At 47.4% G+C, this 27,650-nt stretch overlaps 1 protein-coding gene across 4 annotated transcripts in view; it reads right to left on the bottom strand.

The window, feature by feature from the left end:
* Positions 1-26,595, bottom strand: part of DVL1 (dishevelled segment polarity protein 1) — a 53,736-nt gene extending 27,141 nt beyond the window's left edge. Inside the window, exons 1-2 of one of the 4 annotated variants that reach the window (XM_052692014.1) lie at positions 26,253-26,595; positions 2,523-2,592 (exon numbers count right to left, since the gene is read on the bottom strand). In XM_052692014.1, coding sequence (XP_052547974.1) covers positions 2,523-2,592; positions 26,253-26,422 — 240 coding nt within the window. In that variant the 5' untranslated portion in view covers positions 26,423-26,595. Of the gene's footprint in view, positions 1-2,522; positions 2,593-23,164; positions 23,581-26,252 lie in introns of those variants that run through there. The other 3 variants (XM_052692016.1, XM_052692012.1, XM_052692013.1) reach the window with 3 other exon arrangements.
* Between the last annotated feature and the right edge of the window lie 1,055 nt (positions 26,596-27,650).

Genomic DNA, 27,650 nt, shown 5'->3' with positions numbered 1-27,650 from the left:
ACCTGATTCCATCTCCAGCCATAAGTCACACAAGCCCACGCTGGTGCCAAGCAGCATCTGCACGCCTGCCAGTAATTACAAAGAACGGGAGGAAGCAGCTCCTAATAGCCACAGACAATTCCAACACTTGTACTCCACCAAACACACAGTTTGGTTTTGGTTTCCATGTTCTTTCACTTTGCCTTGAATCTTCAAACACTCCTTACAGCCTTTCTGTAACATCTGATCAGATGCACTGAATGAAAAGCAATGTTGTTTGCAAGTCAGTTGCAATTGGAACTGAAAGTTTGGGATCATTCCTGCATCTCATGTTCACAGAGTGCAGAACCCAAACCACACAGGCTGCACAGCAGCGCAGAGCTGAAACCCAATTTAGATCCATACTGTCAGACAGTGTTCATTTGCATGTGACAAATTATGTCGTGGTTCTTGCATGAACACTAATGAAAGGCAGAACACACACCCTGTCCCAAGGCTCCAGCAGAGCTCCAGAGAGCTGCTTAGTGAGGGCTCTGCAGCTCACATCTGTTGTCTCTGCAGAGCAGCCACAACTGAGCACACACTGCCTGTCCAAAGAGGCCTGGAGCACCTGAGTGCACATCACACACCCCTAAAATCACTGCATTTTGCTCAGGTGGCATAAAGATGGACTGCTCACTGCCCTGTAAAAAGTGAAATCTGCTTCTGTGGAAATACACAAACGTCTTGTTCAGTGCTTCTACGAAGCAAGGAGAACCACAGCCACTGTTAGAGCAGGAGTGCACTGAAAGGCTCTGGAGATAAAGTTCATCAGGAGGGCAGGCTGTGGCAAGGAAACGAGGAAAAGGGCAGGAGGGCAAAATGTCCAAAGCAAAACAGGCAGTGGGAAAAGCTGATGAGTGCCTGTGTTGCTGCTCAGCATCCTGAACTACACTGAAGGGCGCTGTGTGATTTAACACACTTGGCCAAAGGGAAAGGAAGCGGGGAGGGGAAGTTAGGGTGCTACGTCTAGAGCTGCATGCAGCAAAATTAAAACACTATGCTAATGAGAAGGGAAGATCTGTATCAACAGCAAGCTTCATCCTTTCCTACTGCAACACTGAAAGCAAATTCATCAGGCCAGAGATTGATGGCAACCCCAGGCACGAGCTGTTATTTTGGCACAGAAATACCTACTCTGCCCTAAGTCCAGAACAAACTGCGTGAGATTTCTGACAACAAATGGCAAAACACAACAATGAGACACCAGTCACAACAGGGTGCAAGCCTGCCTTCTCTGAGACCAACTAATTACATCCAAGAAGCAATGTTTTGTGCATTTTCTTGGTCCTGCAATCTGGGACAAGGGAAATCTCAAATACAGCATTGTAAGGATGGTTACTTTTTCCCTGCTACATGGAGTTCCAAACTCCTCCCTTCTGTCTTCACTGAACCTGGAAGGAAATAGGATATGTTTGTGTTAACACTATGAAGTTCTAGATGAAGGACTCTGCCATATAACCAATGATAGTCTCTGTATCACTGAAAAAACAACAAAAAAGTCAACCAGGGAAAAGGCAATCTATAAATCTAGTAAGCAGCAACCCTCTGTCCCGTGTTATTTATTCAATTGAAATAACCCATTCCAAAATCAAAAGGATGAGATGCAGAGGAGAACAAGTGGGACACAGGTGGGATGTGGAAGAGGTCTAAATACCTAATGAGGAGCACTGACTCCAATTTAATGCTAATCTAACCGTGCACTGAGTTCCAGGGCAGCAAAAGTAAGCAGCAACTGAAGTCTTGCAGACCCTTCTTTGAATGCTTTCCTCCTATGGAAATCAGTCCTGCATATGACACTAAGATCAAAGTGCCCACCTATGACAAATAGAAGGATTCAAACGTTATTAAAAAAGATGAAACTCAAATTTCTCAACATCAGTCATCTTGAGAACTTCAAAGTAGTCACTGCATCAGGGAAGAGAGGAGCTGGGGGGAGGAGACAGCTAAGCTGTATTGGATGCACTTAATGTTTCAATTTTAAGTGTGTTGTCTGGATGAGAAATGTACATCCATGCATTGCAATAATTTACACTGAGGATGACAAATACCACTGATGGCTTGTGAAAGAATCCCAAGCTATCTGCCACTAGCTGATGCACATATTCTGACAAGGAAGATTGGGATCCATCATGCTGGTAATTGAACAAGGAAACAACCCTGCCCCAAACGTGGTCTTTCTAAAAGGTAAAAACCAACTTTGCTTGCCCTAAAATAGATGGATGCAATTAACTGCTCCATCCCAGTGAACAGCATATTAAAGTGCACCAAACTGTGAACAATTAACTCACAGTAAGATCTCCCCTACATTTAGCAGCAAACAGATGCAGACAAGCACCGCAATTTGATGGATGTGTGTATGGACAAAGCAATGTGGAATTGGTAACACAGGCCAGGCTTCAGCTGATGGTTCAGCAGAGGGAAGAGAAGCCCTTGCCACCATCACCCCCCCTTGCTGCTGTGCCCATTGCAGACAGCAGGCACACAGACACAGGCTGACTTACCCAGGACACCACCCTTCCATTGAAGCAGGGCAGCTTTGCATTGTCATCCGAGATCTCCTCCTTCACCACCCTGCCAGAAAAACAACAGCAAGAGAAAGAAAGTCAAGAGGTTGAAATGACATCACACCAGAATTAGACGCTGGTCTGGGCTACCAAGGCAATGGTAAGGAACCTCAGGGCTTGTCAGCCCACAGACAGCACTGTGCTGGGCTTTCCTGCCACACCAGCCGAGGCAGAAGGTGTACACACTCACTAATGAGGCATTAAGAGAATGCATTCGTTTGCTACACCACAGACTCCAGCTTGGCTTCTCCCCAGCACCGCAGAGCTCAGCTGTCTGCTCCCAACAGCCTCCCTCGGGTGGAAGGAAACTCCACAAAAAAGTTTATTTGCACGCCGTTTTATTGCCACTTTTACAGCTGCTAAGAAAAACAAAAGCAAATGTCTGACACGAGTCCTCCAGGAGGGCTATTGGAGCTTTTCTTTCTTGCACTCCCCAGCCCACCTCAGGGTAATGGAGGCCATTTGCTTCTGACAATCTCTCAGCTTTAAAGAAGCCAACCCAAAGTCTCTCCGACCCAACGCAAGGCTGCGGTTCCCCAACCACATTTTCCTTTATTTATGTTTTTGTCTTTCTTGTTGCTGCGTAGAGAAAACCACAACGGCCACGAAGTAACTGAGTGTGCATAGAAGGGGAGCAGATAATGAGAAAGGAAACAGGAACCATAAAGGAAGGAGGAGAGAGGAGATCAGAGCAAACAGTTTCTTTTCAATGACTTCTCTTGGAAAATTAGGGATAAAGAACACCACTAATTCTTTCACTTTTAATTTTTTTTTGTTTAAAACATCCTTCTCTCTCTCTGCAGGTATCTGCAGTGTTAATGGCTTGCAGTTCAATATTAGGCAGCCTTCACCCTGCTCCTACTATTGGGAAAAAATGCTTTAAAATATTCATTTAATCCCTAGAGCATCTGTCCTCCCCCCCTTCACCTTTTGGCAATAAGGAACAGATCATGAAATTTCAGCACTGATTTTAGTTGTTTATAACTCGACTCTACAGAGGCAATTAAGAGCAGCACTCAGTGCTTTAAGCAGCTCTGAGAATTCAGGGAAGCTCTCACACCTGTAATTCCAGAGCTGCAAGCTGTGTGCAGACAGAGGATTTCAGCTTGGCACAGATCTCCAGCCCCAGTCTGAAATCCAGATGTTACCTTTTGTGTTTCAGAGTCCTGCAGAGAGCGTTCAATAAAGATCCAATAATGGGACTGGAGAAAAAGATGCTGCAATCATTTTATCTTGACAGCTGCATGTTTGGAATGACAGCATTCTTTTTTTTTTAAATATAAAGATAAGGACACACCAACCAAGTGCAAGTGACAACCAGAAGCAGAAGTTCTGCTGTAAGACGCAAGGAGTAAGACTGAGAAGACGCTGGCTGTGAGGTGCTGGGGGCCCTTTTGCACCTGACACATACAGCAGTGGGGATTCCCTGCAGTGCTGCACAGGCTGCTCCAGTTGTCCTCCTGATGGAGAACCAGCCACCCCCCCTCAGTGCTCCCTGCCACGGCATCAGCTTTCTGCTGCAGCTAAGGGGAACGACTTCAGATCTGTTGCAACTCCAACTACTAAATATAGCCTGGAGCTATGAGGCAAGAGGAGGACAGACTGTAATCCCAGCTTGCTTTGGGTAGCAAGGAGCAGTGCCAAGAACATCCAATGCAGCAGCAGCCACTAATTTCAAGTAGCACCGTTCTGCAAATGGTGACTTGCACTAAAGCAGCAGCTCCTTCCAGCTCTCAGGAAGGGGAGAAGGGAGCAAAGGGCTACAAACGGAGGCAGTCACATGCTTCAGTCTGAGCAGAACTTTGTAATCTGGAACCACTCAAATCAGCAGCACAAGGAAGATGAGGTGATGCACCTGATCTGTCAGCAAGAACCACCTGACAGCACGAAACACATCCCCTGCTCACACACAGCTGGAGATTCCCTGCAAAAAAGGGGATGCTTGTTTCCTCCATGCAGCTGCTGGCAAGATTGAGATGTGTGCATCCCTGTTCCAGCATATGCAATCTTCTGCTTAAATCAAGTTAGGAACTACTCAGAGTCAGAGCAAAGAGAGCAACAAACACTACCCAGAGCTCCTTACCATCAAACCTGAGTGAACACAGACTTGAGAAAGAGAACGTGCAAGAAAGGGTGTGGATGTGCAGGGAAGAGGAGGGGGGAGCTCTCAGAAGCTCACATCCTCTGCTTTATTTGCCTTAGAGGAGAATTCAGGACTAATTACTAAACGAAACAATCACTGCTGGTAACAGCCCCTCCTTCCTTTTGCTTCCTGGAATTGTGTCTGGATCTTCTGGCACTGCTCCCAGCCTCCTGCACTAAAAGATGCTTTTGCCTTCACCAAATCCAGCTTTCACCACCTCCCAGCACCTCACCTGCTTTGGCGACAGGCTCGCAGCATCACCTCCCTGCACCCTGCTGCCTTCTTTCCTCCAAAGAGGATTTTAGCCCTAGGACCAAGGGTTGTTCAGGCTTACCCTTGCTCTCATCCCTCTGCCAAGCCGTTTGCTGCCACAGAAGATACACTGACTCCTTCCTAAGAACCCCAACTGGACCCCACAAACCCGCAATCAGTAACCCTGCAGACAATTAGCTATTAAACACTGGTTTGATAGCATTGCAGACACCTGCACTGCTATCATGCACACCTATGGGAGACTTACTAAGACTCACTGAGCTAGCAGGTTTGTTCCTGCCCACTCAGAAGAGTGAGGCTAACCAGGCAGCTGCCATTTGCTCATGGTCCACACAGGTTCTGAGCCTGGAAAGCACAAACAGCAGAGCAGTTTTTGCTTCTCTTTGCCAGAACCACTGCATGAAGCCGCAGTGTCATTTATCACTCCAGGTTAATAAGTACCATGCCACAAAGAGCACATCGAATAGAACCTTAGCAGCAGATTAATCCCATTCTGTCACTGTGATCCTAATCAAGTCTTTCCTTAACTCTTTCTTACCGTCCTTTATTGATGGGAGATGGAGGAAAGCAGTTTCATTCACTACTTTTCATTACTTGCTAGGAGACCCTCAGAGAGCAGGTGAAGTAATTAAGCCATTTGTTCTGTATGTTCACTGACTCCAATGACCACAGTGAAGGTAAGCGATTGTTCAGACATCAGCTCTGGTTTGTAGCATCATGGAATCATGCAGGTCAGAAGAGAACACCAGAGGTCACCCAGTGCCACCTCCTGCCCAGTGCAGGTCTCACTGCCCAGGACCACATCTCTTCCAGTTCTGAGCATCTCCAGGTATGAAGATTCCATCTCTGGGCAACTTGAGCCTGTATTTATGAAGCAGCAGTTTTCCAGAGGAGGTGTTTAAATCAGTAAAACGATAAGTAATCCTAAGCCCACACCTGCAATGAGTTAATACTAAGGAAAGTCGTAATGTTCTGCTACCTGCTTTGGCAGACCTGGAAGCTAAGCCCACTCAAAAGCAATCTCACCTTCAGAAGCCCCTGGCTTCTTATGCAGTTTGACTGATATCTGCACGTGGACCAACAGCCAGAGCTACAGTAGGAGGTCTGCACTCCACCAGTGCCAGCTGGTGGCTTGGCAGAAGCTCTGCTGACTTCAGTAGCCATAAGGAAGTGTTGTTAAAGCTCTTTTGGAAGAAGCTCTTTCTGAAGATGTGTCAAATCAACCCCTCAATTCTGCCTGGCAGCAGTTCTATGTTGTAAGACATCAGTTAATGTACGTAAAAAAACAAACCCTATTTGTTAGCCTCTGAGTGTATTAGCCATATATGAATATATCTGAAGATATAGTAAGAAAGAAGAATGTGCATTGGCACCTAATGCAAAACTACATAAACTCAGTGACAGAGTTGACTGGAAGGAGGGGATGATAAGTCAATCAGCAGAAAAAGCTTATAAATGAAAAGAGCAAGCAACCTCACAGTCCTTAAGCCAACTGTTTTGGCAGATCATAAATAGAAGATGATGTACTGCAACATCTTTTAAGCTTCATCAAACATGACTACATAATTTGTCTTTCAGGGCTCATTCCATACCAAAAGGGCTGATCTGAAGGCACGCAGTATAATGAGAAGTGATACAAATCATATTGACAGTCACCATCCTCACTGACACTGAGGTTCTCATGCATCCCAGGGCTGTGACTGGGCTGTGTTTGGCACAAGTGAAGGCAAAAAGTGTATCACAACTAGGATGAGAAGAAAAAGTCACATTATTTAGTAAGTTATCTGACTGTATTACTGTCTCACCAGTGTTAATGAATCAATCTATTCTTGCAGCTGTCCCAAATGACAGACACAAATCGTCAGCTCTGCCACGAAGACAAAGAAGTCACAATACAAAGGGACAAGTCAGCAAAATCATGAAGCAAACCCACATTTCCAAGTCCAACTCCCCTGCCTTAGTTACAAATAATAAATAATCATTTAACCATCCCCCATAAAATTAAGCAGTTCTTGAAAACAACCTAGGAAAAACACTGTTAAAGAGAGCCTACGGCCAGCAGCAAGCTGGTTGTGGAATGCCCATTGGAAACAGTTGGCTTGGATTTTGCTTTCCCCAGGGTGCAATTATCTTTAAAACTCACTCTCCAAACAGTGCTGGTGGATGACACTCATGCAGTGCCCAGGCAGGGATGCAGCCTGCAGTGAAGCTCTGCAGCTGAAGCCAGGCCACCACCACCTTGCACACAGAGAGCTGCACCCCAATTCACTGCAGTTTCCAACCCAGGCCAGCCAGCCCCGAGAGCTGAAAGATGAGGTTCATGAGGCTTTTCATGGCTTATCATCAACAGCTCTTAGCCCCACTGATGGGCAGCAAGAGACTGCATGGCATGTAAGGTTCTGGGCAGCTCCAGTATCAGATAAAACGGATAAAATATTCTTGTGTGAAAGAAACAGATTTTGGTAATGTTGTATCAACTGCTTTTGGTAATGTGTTGTATCAACTGCTCTGTGTCACCACGGGACAAGCCAGCAGCTCCAGACCTCTCATTACAAGTACTCCATTCATTTTCAATGAAAGTGCAATTGTGCTGTCAGCTGTCAACCAACACAAGAACAAGAAATGCTAAACACACACCAGAGCAAGTCATGATAAGAATCAATTCTTATTCATCTGTGACATGCTCCTTTTGTGTGCTCTTGAAAGCGACTCATTATAATAATAAAGCTAAATCAAAAAATATCCACAAGTGCTAATCAATACCTCACAGAACAGTGACTTACAGGCAGGCTCACCTAACTGCTAACGAGGAGCTAAAGCCAATCAGGTTATACATATGTGGCTCCAGTACTCCCAGGCTCCAGGTACCTGGGAGAGAAAAGCAGCTATTCATGAGTTTATTTAGTATGGTCCCCATGCAGAAACCTCAAAGGCTCACTAGAGATAATATCTCTCTCCCCTAGGTTATTTGTCTAGACATGTTTTAATGAAATGGCATAATTCTGCTCACCCTTGTGGTGAAAATCATTGCGTTTATTCTCATCAGGTCTTTTGGTACATGCCAGGGATGTGTGGTGAGGAGCACAGGTCGTACACCTGCTGCACAGGGACAGCAAGGTGGAGGCTCCCAGCTCTGTGCTCACCTCCACACCACGTGCAAAGGGACAAATCTCCCACAGAGCTGTGCAGAAAGCTTTGCTGGTCCCTTGCAGCCTTAAAACAACACACAGATCAATCTGATGCACAGTTTCTCACCGAGTCCCCAAGGCAGCCCAGGAATGGTACAATGTAAATCCACCCTGTGGCTGCTGCAGCTATCCATCACGCAGCATCCTGGATGGTCTCCATGGCCAAAGTGTTCTGGAATGCAGATCACAAGACAAAGTTGCCCTTGTTGGTACCCCTTCCAAGCCCTTTTCCCCTTAGGAACAAATACAGCCTCTAACATTTTGGTGGGACTGCAATGTAGCGAGATGAGCTGGTAGTGTAATGAGAAGCTGGATCAGACCTTTTCCATTCAAGATTCCACCTACACCCCAACTTCAAAGAGGAACTGGGCCTACAAGTTTGGTCAGGAATCAAAAAAAGAGAGCTGCAATTTGTCACAAAATCCAGTCTTTAGAGGTGTGCCCATATGGGATGGCGATTGCTCACCAAGATAAGCTAGCACTTTCTAAGTCAGGGTGGGACATGCAAGCACTCCAAAATGGGAATGGATGTCTGACACTGTGCCCATGTTAAGGAGTGCCCAGCAATTGGCAGAGCATCCTGATGCAGGAGCTGCTTGTTCCTGGGCTGCCCAGCTCTGCCCTTTTGGTTCCCCACCTCCTTCAGGAGTCGTTTCAGAGACTGCTGAGAAAAGCGAGATAAAAGCTGCTCAGAGTTCATGCATCACAGGGACGGAACTGAATCTCTTCCATATGCAGAAGGGACAGCAAGCAAAATGCAAAGCTTTCATTCCCAACCTGCCCAAGCCCCGGTACATTTGACTTCTAAATGAGTATTTGTAGGTTTAAACATAGAACGCAATGGAACCTTGCCTTAATTTACCAGTAAACAAAGCTCAGAGCATTAGTATGGAAGAGAGGGGGGGAACACAGGGCCAATTACTTTATTTATTTAAAGCCCTGTGAAACAAAAAGTAGGCTCTCATTATCCTGGCACCATACAGTATGAGATAAGATTCTGCAGGGAAAACCATCGTCTAAAAGGTGAGATGAAAGGCTGATTGCAGCTGCAGGACGAGGCAGAGCACTGCAGGGCTGACACGGGGTCCTTCTGAGCTGGGTTAGCACTGCAGCTCCAGAGAGGAATTTCACCAGGAACTGAACAAGAAGGAAAAAGAAAAGCAACAAATAATCCAGCCACCATTTTAGTTTGTAACCAGAAGGCACTCCTGCCTTTACTGTCTTAATTTCAATGGATGGAGAAGCTCGTTTCTCTAGACTGGAGGATGTGCCCAACCCTCAGACACAAAGCAGGACCAAAGATCTCTTTCCAAATCCTATCTGAGAAGCAAAAGCTGCTGCCGTATCAGGTTGAAACTAATGAGAAGAGCCCAAATTCCTATTGCACTGTTTGCAAGCACCAAAATCCCATTTGCCAGCTAAGCCACAACCCACAGCACACAGCAGTTTTTCACAGGTCAAACTTCCCATGGGCTCAACATGAACAAACATGGGAAAGCTGCAGCAGGTGAAGTGCTGAGTCTGATCTTGTTGCTGCTTTTGCTACTAACCTACAAAAAGTGGCTGAACAGCTCCAACTCGCCAACCCACACCATAAAATCTGAAAAGCTTCTTGAGCTGTCCAGCTCCTATTTCTGCAGAAGGATACAGGCAGCATCTCTCAGAGTAAAACTCTGCTGTGCCATTCTGCTTTCCCTGAGCACGGCACAAAGCTTGGCTGAGCCAGGTAAGGGCAGCCCCAGCAGTGCTGGTGACCACTCTGCTGGGGCCAAGTCCTATCTCTGCTACACTTACCAGCAGCTACCAACTAACAGGATGATATCCTAATTAGTGATCCCTGGAGTCTATAGAGGAAAAGAAGCTTTAAAAAAAGAGAGATACTATGGGTGAGAAAGAAGTGAAACTTTCTGCATAACTGTTCCCACTACAGCAAACCCAGTCAGAATGGAGTCATTCATGCAATCTGTCAAACTATCACTGCTCTTATAATTATCTTTAGGCTGGCAATTCTGTGCAAATAACTCATAACAAAATTCAATTAATCATGCAGAGCTTTACTTACGTCAGTACACTCAAAACATCTTAATATCTCTCTTCTCTCCACAGTATTCTCCCCTTGCTGTCAGCAAGTACCAAAGCTGTGGCTCACAAGGGCAGCACCTTCAGCAGAGTGCCAGCACTGAACTTTCTACAGACCTTCCTCACTCCTTAGTTCTGCTGTTAGCTGTGTATTTATTAAACATTCATCCAGGGAAACAAAGATCAGTAAAGTGGAAAACAAACCTCAAAGGACAGATGTCTGACAATGGTTTCATTAGGCAACACTTAGCTTATAGAGAAAAGAAGGACCCACTGTCATTTACATTAATGTAATGCCATGAGTGTTTGCACATGTTCCAGTCGTGTGCCATTACAAAGCCAATTCCTGATCTATATAACATTAGTCCAAAGAAATCAAACATATACAGCTCCTAATTATGATGCTCAATCTGCTGCTGGGAGCTCGCAGTGCCCCAGTTAGCAGTGGACATAGAGTGGGGAGCTTTGGCAGCAGCTTGGAACTCAGACAAATCCCTTCTGCCATCACTCCTAACAGCCATCAGGTAAAGGGAAAAAGGAATAATAGGAGCCACAAGTTTCTAACAGCTAAAAAAGATAAAAGTTCTGGTTTTGCTTAATTTGAAGCAACACATTTTATTGGAATGTGAGCGACAGACCCAAGGTTGTCAAAGCTAATCGTGTCCACAATCACTGGGAGCAGCCTACGGTCACTTTGCCAGGCTTGGCTAAATAATTATGCCACGAATTGCTTCTTGTATCCAATGTATTCCAGGCCACAGTCACTCTATCAGTAATTACAATTTCTACTCGCTCATTTCCCATTAATTCCTCTTCTCTTTCATTGGAGGACAAAAAGCAAGACCTCATCCTTAAAAGGAGAGGGGCTACGCCTTTGTGGATTTCTCCCCTTTGCCATTTTACCACCCTGTGCCAATGTATCCCCATGCATCACGATTTAGCCTCACCACTCCCAGGAGATCTCTGGCCTGTTCCCCAGTGCCAGCACAATACAATGATCCCTGCTCCCAAACACACTGAGCTGCACTTTGGTCTCAATTCCCTAAACTGCCCTCACCCAGCTGAAAAGCTTTCCTTCTGCTCAATGGTTACCAAAGCAAACAACAGCACAATGCAACTCCTTTCCCCACCAGCTGAAAAACCTGGCAGCTTCATTGCAGGCTCACACCTATCACATCAGTGTCACCACGGTAATTACAGCGGTCTGAAAAAGCTAGCAGCAAATAGGAACCAATTAAGTGCCTAGCCCAGGGAACAGGTCCTTCCCAGCTTTTAGGTTGAGATGCAGAGCCTTAAGGAGCCAAGGCTTCACATGCACAGCCCAAACAAAGAGCACACGGCCGGACGAACCGCTGCGTGCAGGAATGGCAGCAGAACACAGCAGCAGTGATTCTCCTCAAGGGAGCTCACACTGCACCAGTAGGGGAGGGCAACACCAGGAGGATGAGAGTAATGTTCACCCCTTTGTTCTTTCCCCCTAAGAAAGGAGCACTTGTGTACACCTGGGGGACTTGTAGGCCAAGGCCACGAGCAGCTGGAGATGCTCCCAACAACAACCTGCTGAGGAATGGCCTCTCTATCCCTCCTTTCCTCCTGCCAGGGGAATGGCCCAGCTCTGTCAGCACTGCCTGGTTTCGGTAGCACAAACTGCAGTCAGCCTGGCACTAAAAATGCAAAGCTGCCCTGCAGCAAAGGATAATTCACAGTAGCATTATCTTCAATTCGCTGGCTCACTGTTAATTTGGACTGAGAGGGAAGGGGGGGGAGGGAGGGAAGTGTGTTAGCAAAGACAAAAATAAGCAGATGACAAATTTGCTTATTAACCACACTGAATAAGAGATGTATTAAAAAAAAAAAAGGAGGGAGGGGGGATGAAAAGCGGGATGTGAAAGAAGCAGGAGCTGGAACAGCATGGCTAATGTCAACCATGAAACGCAACCCCTGCTGGGACAATTTGAAAGACAGAAGAGGCAGGCTTTCCAGCATTAACTGTTTGATTGCTCTCCTTCAGATGCATCTATCTAATATCGCACAGGGAACAGGACTCCCAGCTACATTACAGATCATTCTTACAAGCTCAAGGCCTGAAAAAGCACCGAGAACAACAAATATATTCACCTTGCTTTGGAAGCCATTGATTCAAAGCTGATGAGGACGCACCGCATGAGACACTGCAAAACAAATCCTACACCCACTGTCAGTCCAACACAAGCAATAGGTCCAATATTTACCTTTATTCCAAGCATCCAAAGCTCTTTGGGAGGCACATTGTACCACTGCAGGTTTATTTTCTAGTCTCACTGAAGCCAATGAGAGTTTTTGCATAGGCTGAGTGAAGGAACTTGTCAAGCACATCTATAAGCATAGCACTTGACAATCTGTGATGACCACATACCCCCAGCTTTCCCCATGACACCAGGAATCCTGCCTCTCCCTCAGATGAGCAGCTCTTCATCTCCAGTTAAAGCAACACAGCTGGCCCACAGCCTCCTCCATATTCATGTTTTCTCTGCTTTCTGCAGCACCTGCATCCTGCCATCACCTGCTGCTGCTGTGCAGCTCCTTCTCCTGCTAAGAGCAAAATGTAATTAGTGTCAGACACTTCTTTGCATCTCCCTTTCCTAATAAGGACAAATGTTGTCACACGTCCTTTCTGCCTCCTCAGCCCTGTACTCAGCAGCCTCCAGGCTCATTTAGTTTTGTTCCATTTGTCTTTTTTTCAGTTTTTGTCAGTTTGGGTCTATAACCAAAATAGGTCACGAGAAATAAACATTTTGACAGCAGCCCCAAAAGTCTTTGCATCGGCAAATGATTATTTTTTTTTTCCCTGCAATTTTAAGAACTCCACCACAACAGCAAATTCAACAGTGGGCATCACCCAGATGGAGGTGGAAGGATCAGGGAGCTGGTCACTGCAAAGAGCTTCTGTTGAAACAACTGAACAGCAATGGGTGGGGATGGGAGGGAGAGCCTCTGCCATCCAGCTAAACAAAAGGAAAGAAATCTGATAAGATACCATGAGTTGTACTGGTATGCTTCCGTGCATGCAAACTCAGTGCTTGGGTCAGTTGGCAGCAAGACTCAGCTTATTTAAAAGATCTTACAAATGGGAACTGAAACTCAAAAGAGAAAGCCTTGTATTTACAAGATTCCTGGGCATACAATTGTAATGTGCTTACAGTCTCCTCCAAAGGTACAACACGTGCATGTATTAAATGAGGCATGGGTTTAACTGGTTGCAATATCAGGGGTTGGATCATTTACTCAAGGTCAAATTCAAAGGAGATGGAAGAGAGAAAAACAGCAGTCAAACCTCAAATCCCAAACCAGTGCCTTTGTCCGTGCAGTCATTCTCTTCACATTGCAAAGGGAAGGAGAAAGAAAGGAGATGAGGAGGCTTGTCCATAGAAAGACTAGAAGAAAGTTCACTCCACAGAGCTTGTGAGACTTTCAGCTGCAGCCCCCAGGCTGGTGAGAGACCTCACAGAGACAACAGGCTCTTAACCTGACTGCTTAGGGTGCAGGCAGAGCATGGAGGAAGGAACACAAGCAAAAGAGCTATCTTGAGTCATGGAAAGGGCTGCATAAGAACAGGTTGGTAAATTGCTGCCCTGGGAAAACTCCACAGCTCCACTGCAAAGACTCAAGGCAGTTTTTGAAGGCAGATTCCCAACTGTCCTAACAGGTTGACTATTGGTTAATGGTGACAAACAGGAAAAATAAAAGCATGACCTGCTTCCCGGTATGCACACAGTTTAGCCAAAGATGGATTCCTTCCTAGACTAGGATACTTGCAGTACATCTGTTCTGACACGAGAGCATTCCAAGTTTTGCCTTTTTCTCTTTAATTGTGTAGAGTATAAAGAAATGGAATCAACTCCTCTGGCTAGAAACGCTTATGGAAGCAAGCACTTAAAGATGCCATGGGCTCAGCAAATGGAGGCCCTGCAGCCCCAGCCTGGCACACCCAGACACTTCCCACTCCACAGCCCACTGCTAACAGCACACCGTGGTCTGCAGCAATGCTCATCACGTGCCATCTGCACTTGCAGGAACTTCCATGGAAGCCCACTGAAGCAGCACACAATACTCACAACCAAGGCATTTCCCAGTGCACCACCATCCGCAAAGGGAAATGTGATGAACATCTGCATTTTGCTGGTGAACGAGGGCTTCTGGAATACCAATTTCCATATGCTGTGGTGCAGTTGGCTTGCTCTGCTTACAGAGCAGATGGCAGCTCCCTGACACACAGCCCTGGCATCTGCACTGGAGTGCAAGGCCCAAAGACAGCAGCATCCGTGGGTCGCACAACCCACACCCAGAGGGCTGGGACACCGACTGACAGCAGCAGAAGAGCAGGGGCATGTCTGCTTTGTCGCTCTTTCTAATCATCTGTATCACTATTACTGAAATGAACAGGTAATATTCAGTTGACACAGAGTCAAAATATTTTTCCTATCGCTTTACGCTTTTAACTACAGCTACAAGGTTTTGTTGGAAGAAAGAAATAACAGCTCCATCCCTTTATGATCTCCTCCTGCGGTTGGCAGGAGGGAAAGCAGCAATGAGAGGGCCTTTAGTGCTTTAAAAGCAAACCAAAGCTATCACTTCTGTTTTGCAGCAAGCCACAAGGCAAGCCATCAGTGATGATCAGTGCCCCTCTGCAGACATTCTGATAATTAATGGAGTATTTCAAGCATCTAGTTATGATCACATAGTAATGCTTCATTGTTTTGTGGGTAAGGACTGCCACAGGACGCTTGTTAGGACGGAAGACGATTGTCTATTTTGCTATCATGGGGAATGCTGTAATCTCAGTCAGGTATCTAACAGCAACCTGTGCTTTTGTTATGAGTTAACATTCCCTCAGGTCCAAACAATGCACCATCAGCAACAAAGCCCACTCAGCAGGACCACAGAACCAGCAACTGTGAAGAGACAGAGCAAATTGTGAGAGGAAAGAGAAAGAAATGTCACCTTTCCCCCCACCCCACCATTGAAAGAGGCTGGGTTAGACCAGCTATGCTAACTGCCTTACAGCATAAAATGAGCTGCAGACAAATGTTGTTTTCCTGGGTGGCCACGAGGCACATTGCAATGAACGACCCCACAGCCACGCTCTCCCCAGGCAGCTCACAGCAGCCTATGTGCAGAATCCTCCTCACAGAAAGCTGAGGTGTGAGCCCCACGAGTGACTCAGCACAGTTTGCAATCACATCACAAACTTGAGCTCTTTCAGATCGATGGGTTTTCATCCCTGGCACGTGTCTGGAATGAATGAATCTCTTCCCCCCATGAAATCCATCGATGTGCACAGACACCCTCAGCCAAGCAGCTGCTGGGGCTCACACTCATGAGTGCTGAAATGGCAGACATTGCAAACTGAAAGTTCTTGAGACAGTGAGAAAAGCAAAGATATTTTAGTTCAAAAGAGACAGAAATACAGTCAAAAGCACCTGTGGAAAGCACTTCTTATCACTCTGCAATACTTTAGGTATCGACGTGCTGGAATATCTTTGCAAAAGATTTCTATAACGTATCATCTAACCAAGGCTAGAGAATGAACCAAAACCCATCATTATCTCCTAAAGTAACCCTCGTGTCAGTGGCTTACACTCAGCATGGAGATAACCCACAACACAACCATGGGGCAAATATTTAGGTCATTCCTTCCTGAAGCACTGTAAATTCCTCTGTGTTTGCTCAGCAACTTGTCTCAGTCAATTAAACTCCAGAGCAGAAAATGGGAGGACTGGGTTCCAGCAGCCTGCACTGAGAGCTGCGACCCCAAAGCAGCATCAGCAAAATCACCAGTCACATCCTTCCCCAACATACTCATTAAACCACCAGTTGGTGCTTAATTAATTTAGAAAATGCCATTCTAGTGGCAGCCCAATCCAAATGCCCCTTGCTAAAAGGCAAGCAGTAACTAGGTAGAAAAAGCACAGCTACACATCAAAGGTTTTCTACATGATGTACACTTAAAATCTTCTCTCAGCTTTGACACTGAATGGAGTTGAAGGCCACAGGAAAATCCAGAGCTGCATGCCCATATCCTCTCTCCCTGCTCTCTACCTCAACAGTGATATTCCTGATACCCATTTGGCATTTTGCAGTTGAGAAAGGAGGATATTTTCACCACATTACGTCCAAAGACACGCACACAGAGGACAAAGCAATTGGAACAAAATATCCTGCAAAATAAAGATGGTTACAGATAGAAGCAGCACGGATAGCTAACAAATGGCTTATGTGCTTTCACACAGCACTGTACTTCCACTAGAAAAGCCAGTTTCCATCCAGAAACTGATGAAAATTTCAGTGCAAATGGTTCAGTTCTACCTGAAGGTTATTCTCATGTTTGGGTAAGCAAGGAAACATTAATACCTAAAAGGGTCTCCTCAGGAGACAGCTGGATGCAGCTCTTGACTCGCTCAGGACAACAGACCTGACCTCTTCATATTTTGCTCTGGGAGAGGTTCACCCATCTGCCAATTTTTGGAGGGTGTGTAAGGAGAGGAATGTTTGTTCTTGTAAGATCTGCAAGTAAAAGGGGGTCAGGAAGCAGCTGGAGCTGCCATGAACTCGGAGAAATCATGTTACTACCAACAGATGCTGCCTCCTTCGTGCTTCTTCAGTTCTGCTTTCTCACCAGGTCTGCTGCACTCAGGGAAGTGTGGTCTGTTAGCATGGTGTTCTTGTATGCATCTTTTATGCATCACCACCACTGCATGGGGAGCTGCTATCTGCACCCTGGGCAACACACAGATCTGTTTGGAGACCACAGATGGACACGGAGCGTCGTTCCATTGGGAAAGGACATTCTTGCAACTTCCAAATATTTTATCATCAACAACATGCTTTTCAATGGGTATTTGATTCAATTACCGTTCAGTTTCCAATTGTCACACCAGTTTTGTGAGCCCAGCTAACAATGCAGGCCAATCTAAAGGCAGCATTGCCAGCATTCACCGCTCAATCTCTGAACAAAAGAAATGTGATGCAAAATAACCTGTCTTGGAACAGTCGAATAAGCAAACAAGACTGTGTTTCTGCACATTAACTGGTGATTGGGAATGGTTCTTCTAACATCACTGAAAGGAGAATTAGACCTACCCTGAATGGTTGTGAAAAAACAACACGTTTTGCTGCGACAGGAAAAACAGACAAGTTGAATCATCTGCCCAGAGCCAGAACCCCAGCCAAGTGAATGAAAGCAAACACTGATTAAACAAACACTAAAAGTGATATTAGACATTTTTGAGAATATTGGGCTCCCCCTTTCCATTTTCTCCACCCACCTACTCAGTTCATCCTGTCTGAAAACAGTTGGTTCTTTGGGCCTGGGGTTGCATACACATACTGCAACTCTGCACAATTCAACACAAATATCTGTGCTTCAACTAGATCCAAGTGTGTTTTTCTCATTAGCTACACATAGAGATTTCAAAACGCTGGCAATGGCAAGCTACAGCACTCTGACATTTACTCCAGGCTGCCAGAGCAGAGGATTCATTTACAGATCAACACCAGCTTAATTACTCACCCCGGTGGTATTCTGTAATATCACAATCAAAGCACAGAAAGCAGACGTTTAGCAAAACACGAGGCTGCTTCCTTTACCTATAATATAACCAAAGAAAAGATAACAGTCCTTGATATGGCAAGTAATTACCTGATAAACTGTACCAGAAAAGACTGCTGCTAGGCACAGTGCAGCAGTTTACAGACATCAGCTTTAGTAAATAACAGAGGAGTCCCTATGTGAAAAGAATGCAAACAAAGGAGTAAATTGAGAGAGGCACAAGCAAGCTTTAAAACAAACACCACAACACAAGGACAGGACCAAGCAATACCAATCTGTTTCAATCTGTGCCATGTCCTCCATCACCAGAGGGCATCCACCTCTTCTCCATTACTCAGTACAGTCAAACTACCCCCACAAAACACAACAGGGCAACAAAGGACTGGCAGCAGGCTGAGTCCTGCCAGGAGAAGGGCCCTGTTGGATGTCCTGGGACCAAGCACAGATTGCACCTATCTGCAGCCATCGGTCACCAAAAGGACACTGCCACCTCGCTGAGCCTTCTCAAGTTCTCTTTGGGTCCCTGCAGCTCAAAGGTGGAGATGCTGAAGGAATGCTGACCTTGGGATCCCCTGGGCAGGGCTGCGCTCAGCAGGTGCTCCCCAAACAGCTTCCTCGCTCTTCTTTTCTTCCCAAACAAAACCCTGAAATCTTAGCATTTTAAGATTAAGCATTTTAACCAAAAGCTAGATGCCAAGCTGCAGCAATACATGTGTAAGGCTAAACAGGGGATTCAGGGTTTCGTGGCTTTAAGATACTTGGAATTAAACCTGGCTTCATGCAGGACTGGATGTCAGAACCTCTTACACCACTCTGAATTTCCAGGATAATGCTGCTCCTTTCCAGCTTTCCACGAACACAGAGAGAAAAGACCCACCTCTGTGCTGCTGAAGTTCAAACCAAAACAAGCTTGCCCTTTTACAAACACAAAAGGAGGTGCCTCCTTCTGAACACAAGCTGCAGTTTCCCCATTCACAAGGCAGGTGAGCAGGCTGCGAACACAACTCCCTGCTGTAATTGCAAACATTCATCCTACACACTTCCCCCAAAGATGTTAAAAATGGACCAAGCAGCTCTAAAGACTACAAGGTATGGTGAGTTATGTGAGCTCTGCCCCACTTCATCTACCAGGGAAATCTCTGCAGGCTGAAATACTGCATGTAAATGAATTCCTTAATTCAGAATTTGAATCTGTTCCATTGCTTTTTATGGCCAACTCCTCCATGCTGAATGTGGGTCTGCTTCTGGTGCTGGCTGCCCGCTCACGCTCCTGCAGCAGACTACAGCAGTGATAATCATTAAACAATACTACTTAATAAGTCTCATTTAATTCAACCTGCTTCACAGACATATTTTCATTAGCAAGCTTGTAGATAAGGTGTCAAACTCGCATCCTATAGAGCTGGTTGATGCTTCCAACAGCTGTACAGCCTCTGTGCACATGCTGAAGGCTGAGCTCTGGAAAGAAGAGACCTGAGCTCTCGCTTTGGGGAGGTGTTCATTAAATGAACAGTAGTAAACTTGTTTTTCTGACTTGTCCTGCTGCTGATCACTAGCCACAGGAAGCAGACCAAACCTGATGTAACCCTTTTGCATGTTTTCATAGCATTAGCTTTAATAAATGTAACGTACTCCACCCTCAGAGCAGAGCAGTCCTCAGGTTCCAGCAGAAAGAGTGGCTGCTTTAAGTATTTAGATCACATTACAGCTGGGACTTTAAAATAAGCAATGGCTTGTACTGCAGACAGCTATCAGCATCAGTTTGATGATACACATAAGCTAACCTAGTGTGGTTAAAAGCTGTGGCCTTTGGGGTCTGTTAGCATGGTGTTCTTGTATGCATCTTTCTTATTTGTATTACAACAGTGCTTTCTGATGCCTGCAAACAGCAAAGCAGCAAACAGCAAACAGCCAGGTGCTGGATAAGGAGCAGGGTCTCTGTATAAACAAAAAGGTTTGTGAATTTCAGCAAAGAAAATGGGAAAACCCCAAAGAAGCAAAGACTATCCTCATTAAGCCAGCAGCTAACAGAGGCCTCAATTGATGCTCAGTGTGTCTGAGTGCTCAGCTGAGTCCAACCCTAACGCTGGGGCTGAGTGCAATTATTTTGCAATTTCCCAGGTCTCAGCTCAGTACTTCAGCTGTGCAACGTCCTGTTTTCTTCCACCACTAACAGCACTCCAACCTTCTGCAGGTACTGGTGAAACCTTCACTGACCACACATCCCTGTGCTGGTTCTTTTTGCAGTCTTAAAGAACAAATAAAATTCCCTGCAATTCTGAACTCAACCTACTTCACCTAACAGCTTGGTTGGGGTTTGTCTTTCTTTTTTTTTGTTTTGGAGGAAATCCTGTACTAAAAGGCATGCTCCTACCATTGCAAGCTTCACTTTCAGACCAGCATTGCTCACGGGACAGAACAGCTCACGTGGAAGCTGGCTGAAACCCAGTGAGAAGCTCAGACTCGTGTTGAGCTCACCAGGGATCAGCACCTGCTACCCCACGACACAGAGGTCCCAGGGCTCAGCAACACGCTGTGCATTCGCCCCTTGCTCTGCCCTACCTCCATCACACACAGCAGCTGCCCGAGCGTGACCTGCAGACAACTTGCACTATTATGCAACCGCTCCCTCCTCCTACACACCTCCTCCTCCCTCTTAGCCTACAGATCAGCAACCGTGGCCAAAAAGGGGAGACAGGGGGGGAAAAAATCATCTCACCAAGGATGCCATTTGCTGCTCCATCTGTTCAAACACACTTGCCATCCAAAAGATACTTTCAATAAATATGCCACAGGCATGTGCAGAGTCGTATATGGTTAATTATGTGACTGCATTACTAGTGGAAGCCCCAGTCCTTAACTCCATGTCCCAGTAAACTGCTGGCTTCTCTCCAGTCTGACTGTGCCTCAGATGTCTCCCAGCATCTACAAACAAAGCAGTCTGAGATAAGGAATGGGGGAGAAAACGCAGAGGGTTAACCCTGAAAGGACACAAATCATCACAAAACCTGGCCCTGTTATCTCTACCTCCACAGAGCTCCTCCTTCCTAAGCCCTCCTCTTCCCTCAGTCACACTGAGGGTAAAAGAGACTCAGAAAGCAGAGATGCACGTGGGAAATCAAGCACACAGAGCATTATCAAGGGATCCTTACTTGTATCTCAAGGCTGAATGTTCATGGCACAGCACCTCCTACCTGCTCATCCACCTGCCCATCACTCAGGTTGGTAACCTGGCCATGGCCTTCAGCTGGCAGCAATGCTTCTGTCACTGAGCTGCAAAGATCACTTTCCCAACCTGTTAGTTTTAGCACATCAATCCACCAGCTCCGTGTTTTCTAATGCAAATGTGCACCCCTTGCCTTCTTTTTATCCTGTTCCAAACAAGATAATCTACTGCCTGCAACCAACCTAAAATACAGCCTGTCACCATCGCAGCAGAGGGACGCACCTCTTCATGCTGCTCTTCAGTCTTTGGAGGATCCCTCTGAAACACCAGCAAAAATTTCTCATTAAAGAGAGTGCAGCTAAAAGGCAAATCCCCACCTGAAAGCCACTTCTGCCCTGAACCAATGGGGAAAACAGCTGTCCAAGCTCACAGTTGAGCCCCAAAGCCTTCAGGAGTGTGGCTCAGACTCGGCTTCCACACCTTTGCCCAATGTTTCTTTGCTGGCAGGAATTTTACAATGGCTTTCCTGGTTATATTCCATGAGTGCAGACTTCTGTGAATTTGACATGCAGATCAAAGCTGTTTTCTAGGTGACACATCCAGTGTATCTCCTTCAATATCTTGTCTCGAGAAGCTTTCCCAATGATTAAACTATTCCAGATCCCTACAATCAGACACTTCTCAAATGTGATTCCTGTCTCTTGGTCAGATCTCCCTTAAGGGCAAGGTAAAAACAGAGATTTTAATCCCATCCAGGCTGGATTCCCGCTGCTTTCAATCACTAGTTTTCAAGATGCTGAGTACCAAGAAAAGCAATTTCTGCACAAGAAACAGCTGCACCTAAAAGTACAGTTAGAAAGGAAGTTCTTTTGTTGATGCCAAAGGAATGCCTAAAAAGCCACTCCTCAAAGTGCTCCCAAAAGAAGCACAATGAAAAGTATATTAGTTCACACAATGGAAAGAATGAGGACTTGAACCTCACCCAGAAGGATGGCAGGACAGACTTCCTTTGGAATTTGATGGATGGAGATTGCAGAGCACAGGAGTGGCTCGCTCTGCTCCAGCAGCACTGTGACAGATTCCCCAAACAGAGAGGAGGAGAGCAGAAGGTCCAAATTCAGCAGCACGTTGTACCCACTTGTGCAAAGGAGCTGCCCTTCCTGTGCATCTCCTGCACAGCATCCTATACTGCCTACAGATAAAACCACAGAACGAAGCCTCCAAGGTGGGAATGCTCCAATAACATGCATTTATAATTTTGTGGTTTTGGAAGTGAATGATGGTGTAAAACAGTGCTATTAAGAAAAGCTCTGAAAATACCAAATATTTACAGCAGGCAGATCAGTGTTTCTATTATGGGATCTGTCACACGGATTCATCATGAATCACTTGGATCCTACACAGTTTATGCAGCTGTCAGAGCTGCAGTCATGACAGCCCCGGCGCCACAAACCATAGCCTTCCTTTAAGATGCATCCGTTATCTGTTATTTTTCAATCATCAAAGAATCAACAAAATTGCATTATACATCATTACAAGGACATGCAGCTGTAACCTCAGAATCAATAATTTCAGTGGTAGGAAGTGACCTCCCATCTCCTTCCCTGGAAGAAAGAGAGCACCAAAGGCAGCCGACAGCAGCGCTCCCTGCCCGTAAAACACACATCACAAATAGCCCCTTCTCTACATTTCCCTCTTGGTAGATACCACCACATTAATGAATCCAATCCCGTGACGTTCCAGCTTAGCTTCCCACTCATGAGAACAGAAATAGAAACTACAAAGCACTTCCAAGGGTCAAGTCCAAGTGAGAACACAGCTAACTGCTCTGCATCTCAATATGACATTATGGACAGAGTCCACAGGGAAGCCTGGGCTTGCAGAACACAGACAGGTCCATCCCCTCAAGAGGTGGCACAGAAATCAGGACAGAAAACAAAACAGCATGGGAAGATGTTTTTCTATCAAGGAAACGCTGCCAGGAAAGCCAAAAAGTTACACATTAGATCTATTTTCTACAGCTTTACCAAGAGGGTAACATTAAGGCTGTAAGGCTAACTGAAGTCAGGAGGAAACCTGCCACTCCTGCAGCTTTCCTCAGCTCACCTTCCAAGGAGGGCAGCTGGAAGCACAGGTACTCACCGCTGCTCTGTTGTCACAGCACAGCCTGACATGGCTCCACGTCCACATCCAGCTCTGTCCCAATGGTAAGCAACTCTATCTTCCACTGCTGGAAACAATTCAACACATCCACTGTTTCTGAACACAATTATTTGTTGCGTTATTTCAGGATCCAGGAAAGGCCGGGCCTTAATTACAACAACATGTGCAGGGTTGCTGCGTTGGTTCCCAATCACTGGCTTCTCAAGGAGGCTCCACTTCTCCAAGAAAACATTTGCTTTCCTAACACAGGAATGACTTTTTGCTCCATACTGGGATTTACGAAGCACCCTGCCAAGCAGTGCTGCTTGTGCCAAATCACAGTTCTGCACAGCCAGCATGCAGTGACACCAGGGACAGACGAGGAGGGCACTGAAAACCAAAATGTTACTGCAGCTGAAGAGCCATTTACAGAACACACTTCTCTGGAGGGCATCTGCAAGCAGGTAAGGCAGAAATCAGGTGTAACGACTGCAGCTATAATTACCTATTTGCAACAGTAAGAAAGTCAGCTTGTAGATAAGATTAAGAGAAAAGCCCAAATTTACCATTAACGCTTGCTGAGACTGCAGAGACTGATAGTGGATTCCTCCTAATTCTCTAATTTTCACAGGTAATTGAGATTATCCCAGCAACAACAGTTTGGCTGACAAGTGAAACAGAGACCAAAATGCGACTGACAGCTTTCAGAGGTGTGGGTTACCTCCAGCTGTTTCAGATGATGGGCTCCTGCCTCAGCAGCAGCACCTGTGAGAGCCTTCACCTGGACTGTGGTGTACACTGAAGCTGGTTGGAATACTCTTGAAGATTGGATCATGGCAGCCTTGGTCATACCTTCATCCTGAGGGCAGAGCAGCCAGTCTTCATGGGAATTAGAGATGAACCCATGATAAGATGGTGCTCTGTGGTACTGAAAAGGTGACAGCAGGAAGAAGAAAAAGGGAGAAAGGAAAAGTGCTGCTTGCTCTTAGGATATCCTAAAACCCTGAATACATCCTACAGACACAGAAGGAGAAAGAGCTGTGATGTGGTTGTGCTGTTGTCAGCGCAGTGAAATCGTGCATTAGCTTTTTTATTACAAATCCAATTCTATTTTGGATCATAACTCAGCTGTAAAAATTCTACTGGAAGTCAAAAGGCAGTTAGAGATGTCAGTGGGAACGCAAGTCAGGTTCACACACCATCCCGATCCTACAAGTGACCCGGCCCTGATGTGTGCCTCTACCACCACAAAGTCAGTGGCATTGCTCATGTACAACTGATTGCTACAGCTTAGAGAAAATTCAGGAATTAATAATATAGGGTGACATACGGGTTCACAGTAAGCCTGTGGTGAACCATGAGGTCCAGCACAAATCTCCCAAGCAAAGTCAGGGGCGTACTCCTCCGTATGCATTCAGCTGCCAGCATCCCATGGGGGTCCTCCGAGCCTTTTTAGCCCCAAAGTTACAAACCTCTATTTGCTGCTGAACTGATTCACATTCAGTTTCACACCTCTTGACTGCATCGCAGTCCGCAGTCATCCTCCACCCCCCAATGAAGTGCTGGAGTCACCATGACTGGAGGTGTCCCTGGATGTGGCATTGAGGGACACTGTTCAGTGGGGCACAGTGGAGGTAGGGTTGGATTTTACTATCTTAGTAATCATTTCCAACCTTAATGTTGTATAATCCCTCACAAACAAGCCCCCGTCTTGGTCGGTTACATTTGAGACCACGGTTTAAATGAGAGAAGCAGAATTTACGGTGCTAAGCCTAACCACCTATTGACAGCCCTTCATCCTCCACCATTTCTAGGGCAAGACAAGGAGAACAGCCCGTCTCCCTTTAAGTTTTGAGACAAATCCACCGCAGGATTTACTGCCCACACGTGCCAGGGATGCCACCAGCACACCCAATAGCATCAGCACCGCTTTCGCTCTCCCTCACACCCAAACATCTGCAAGCAGTGGCAACGAACACAAACGCTGCCTGAACAAATCCATCATCCTTCATTGAGGCTGCACCACAAAAACATCGAGCCAGGATTCCTAAACGTCCCCATCATTTGGGGGGGGGGGGGGGGGGGGAGGAGAGAAATTTACGAACAGGCATTTTCAAAAGCTGTATTTTGAAAACAAACATTTCGTGTAGCTGTTTCCCAAAGCGTGTTTTCACAATCCCGATCAACAACAAGTCAACGCACGAGCAATGCCAGCAATCCCTACAGCGGCGTGCCAACGCTAACGAATTGCCACATCAGAAATACGTGTCAACAAACAACGTCCACATTCCGCGGTGGATGGAGCAGAAAAGGGGTATCTCTGGGTCTCGGGGATAGGGGACGTAACAGGGCGATGTGTTTCACCACCCAGCCCCTCCGTTGCTCGGCTCTGGCGTTAGTATTCCACAGACCTGCGCTTTTCTGCTGGCGAGGCGTTGATACGTGAAATAAAAATCGCCGTGCCAGCGACAGACGCGAGTACAAAGAGAAGCGATTTGCTACAAAGGGCTTAATGGGTTTTGAAAGTTACGAGCTGTCAGAACGGCTTTTTTTTATCGCTTTTCTTTTATCGACCGTAGATAAGGCCGGTACGCGGGCAGGGAGAACGGCGGAACTCGGCCACAAACACCGCCCGAAAGGCACCGGAGCTCTGACAGCAGCCGGTGGGCTGGGAGAGCCGCGAGGAGAAGCAGCACGAGCCGGCATCGAGCACAGCCCCAAAAGGAGACGCGTTTTGCAGGCCCCGACCTCAGCACGGAGCCTCGCTCGAGCCGAGGCCTCCGAACGGCCGGGCGGGGAGCTGTCAGAGCCGGGGCCGCCATATTAGCGGCCGCCGCTCCCCCCCCTTCCCCGCCAGCCGCCGGCGGGGCCTCCAGCCCAGCGGGTGCCGCAATGCGCGGCTCGGGGCGCTGAGCGGAGCTTCCAACCGCAGCCCCTCATCGCGGGAAGCGCCCGCCCGCCTCCATCCAGCCCAGCAGGTGCTCTCCCATCCGGGCTGTCAGAGGGAAAGGCGGAACGGAGCAACCGGGACCCCCCCCGACCCCCTCACCTCCCCGAAACGGCATCGCCACCTGGGCGGCCGGCTTACCCGAAATCCTGATCCATGGATTTAAAGAAGAATTTGTAGCTGTGCACGGGCCGGTTGCTGAGGACATTTTTAAAATCGGCTAAAGTGACTTTTTCCGGAGGGACGGGCAGCTTCACCAGATAAGGGGTTTCCTCTTCGTCGATGTGATAAATGATTTTAGTCTCCGCCATGGGAGAGGGCAGCGCGGCGGGCGAACAGCGCGCTGCGGGGAGGCGGCCCGGGGCTCCGCTCAGCGCCTCCAGCCCGCGGCCGCCCCGCACAGGAAGGCAGCTCGTAGCGCCCGGCCGCCGCCGCCGCCGCCGCCACGCTCCTGGGCCGGGATTCCGCTCCCTGCACTGCTCTCTAGCTGCCCGACCCGGGAACGGCAGCCCTTCGCCGCCTCCGCCGCCGCCTCCCGCCCCGCGCGCATCCTCCCGCCGCCCCCCGCCGCGCTGGGCAGCGGGGCCGCCGCGGCACCCAGCCCCGGGGCCGGCGGGCAGCGGGGGGGCAGCGGGCGAGCCGCCCTCCTCCTCCTCTCCCTTTCTCCTCTCCTCCTCCTCCTCCTGCTGCCTCTCGGCCCGCACACAGCCCGGCTCTCGCCCGCCGCCCCCCGCCGACACGGCAGCACTGCAGCGGGGCGGCCCGGGGAGGGGCTGCGAGCGGAGCGATGGTTCCAAAAGGGGGGAATAAAAGCATTTTTGCTTGCGATCTTTGGGTACTTAGGGGTAGGGAGCACAGGTGTCTCTAAGAGCGCTTCCTGATGCTGTCAGTCCCTTCTCCTCCCTCCCTTTCACAGGATCACAGAATGGCCAGGGTTGGAAGGGACCCCAAGGATGATGAATCTCCAGCCCCCTGCCACACGCAGGGCCACCAACCTCCACATTTCGCACCAGCCCAGGCTGCCCAGGGCCCCATCCAACCCGGCCTTGAACACCTCCAGGGATGGACGGGGCATCACAGCCTCTCTGGGCAGCTGTTCCAGCACCTCACCACTCACAGTAAAGAATTTCCTCCTGACATCCAACCTCAATTTTCCCTCTCTCAACTTCAAACCATTTCCCCTCATCCTGCAGTTATTTACCCTTTCAAAGAGTTGGTTCTCCTCCTGTTTGTAGGCTACCTTTAGGAATGGTTGCAATGAGGTCAGCCTGCAGCCTTCTTTTCTCCAGGCCGAACCTTTCTGCCTCTAAGAATTACTGAACACTTTCCAGGTAAATCCACTGCACCATTCCATGCCAGGTAAGCCACTGTACCAATGGTGTCAGCCCCACAGTAGCCATGGCAGCTGGAAAAGCTGCATATTTCACCCAGAGGGTGGTGAGGCACTGCAACAGGTTGCCCAAGGAGGCTGTGGATGCCCCATCCCTGCAGGTATTCAAGGCCAGGCTGGATGTGGCTCTGGGCAGCCTGGGCTGCTGG

Source organism: Tympanuchus pallidicinctus, unplaced genomic scaffold (genome assembly GCF_026119805.1).
Source record: "Tympanuchus pallidicinctus isolate F22 unplaced genomic scaffold, pur_lepc_1.0 scaffold29, whole genome shotgun sequence".
NCBI lineage: Eukaryota > Metazoa > Chordata > Aves > Galliformes > Phasianidae > Tympanuchus > Tympanuchus pallidicinctus.
The sequence above is the reverse complement of the archived record's forward strand: the minus strand, read 5'-3'. Positions and strand labels throughout refer to the sequence as shown.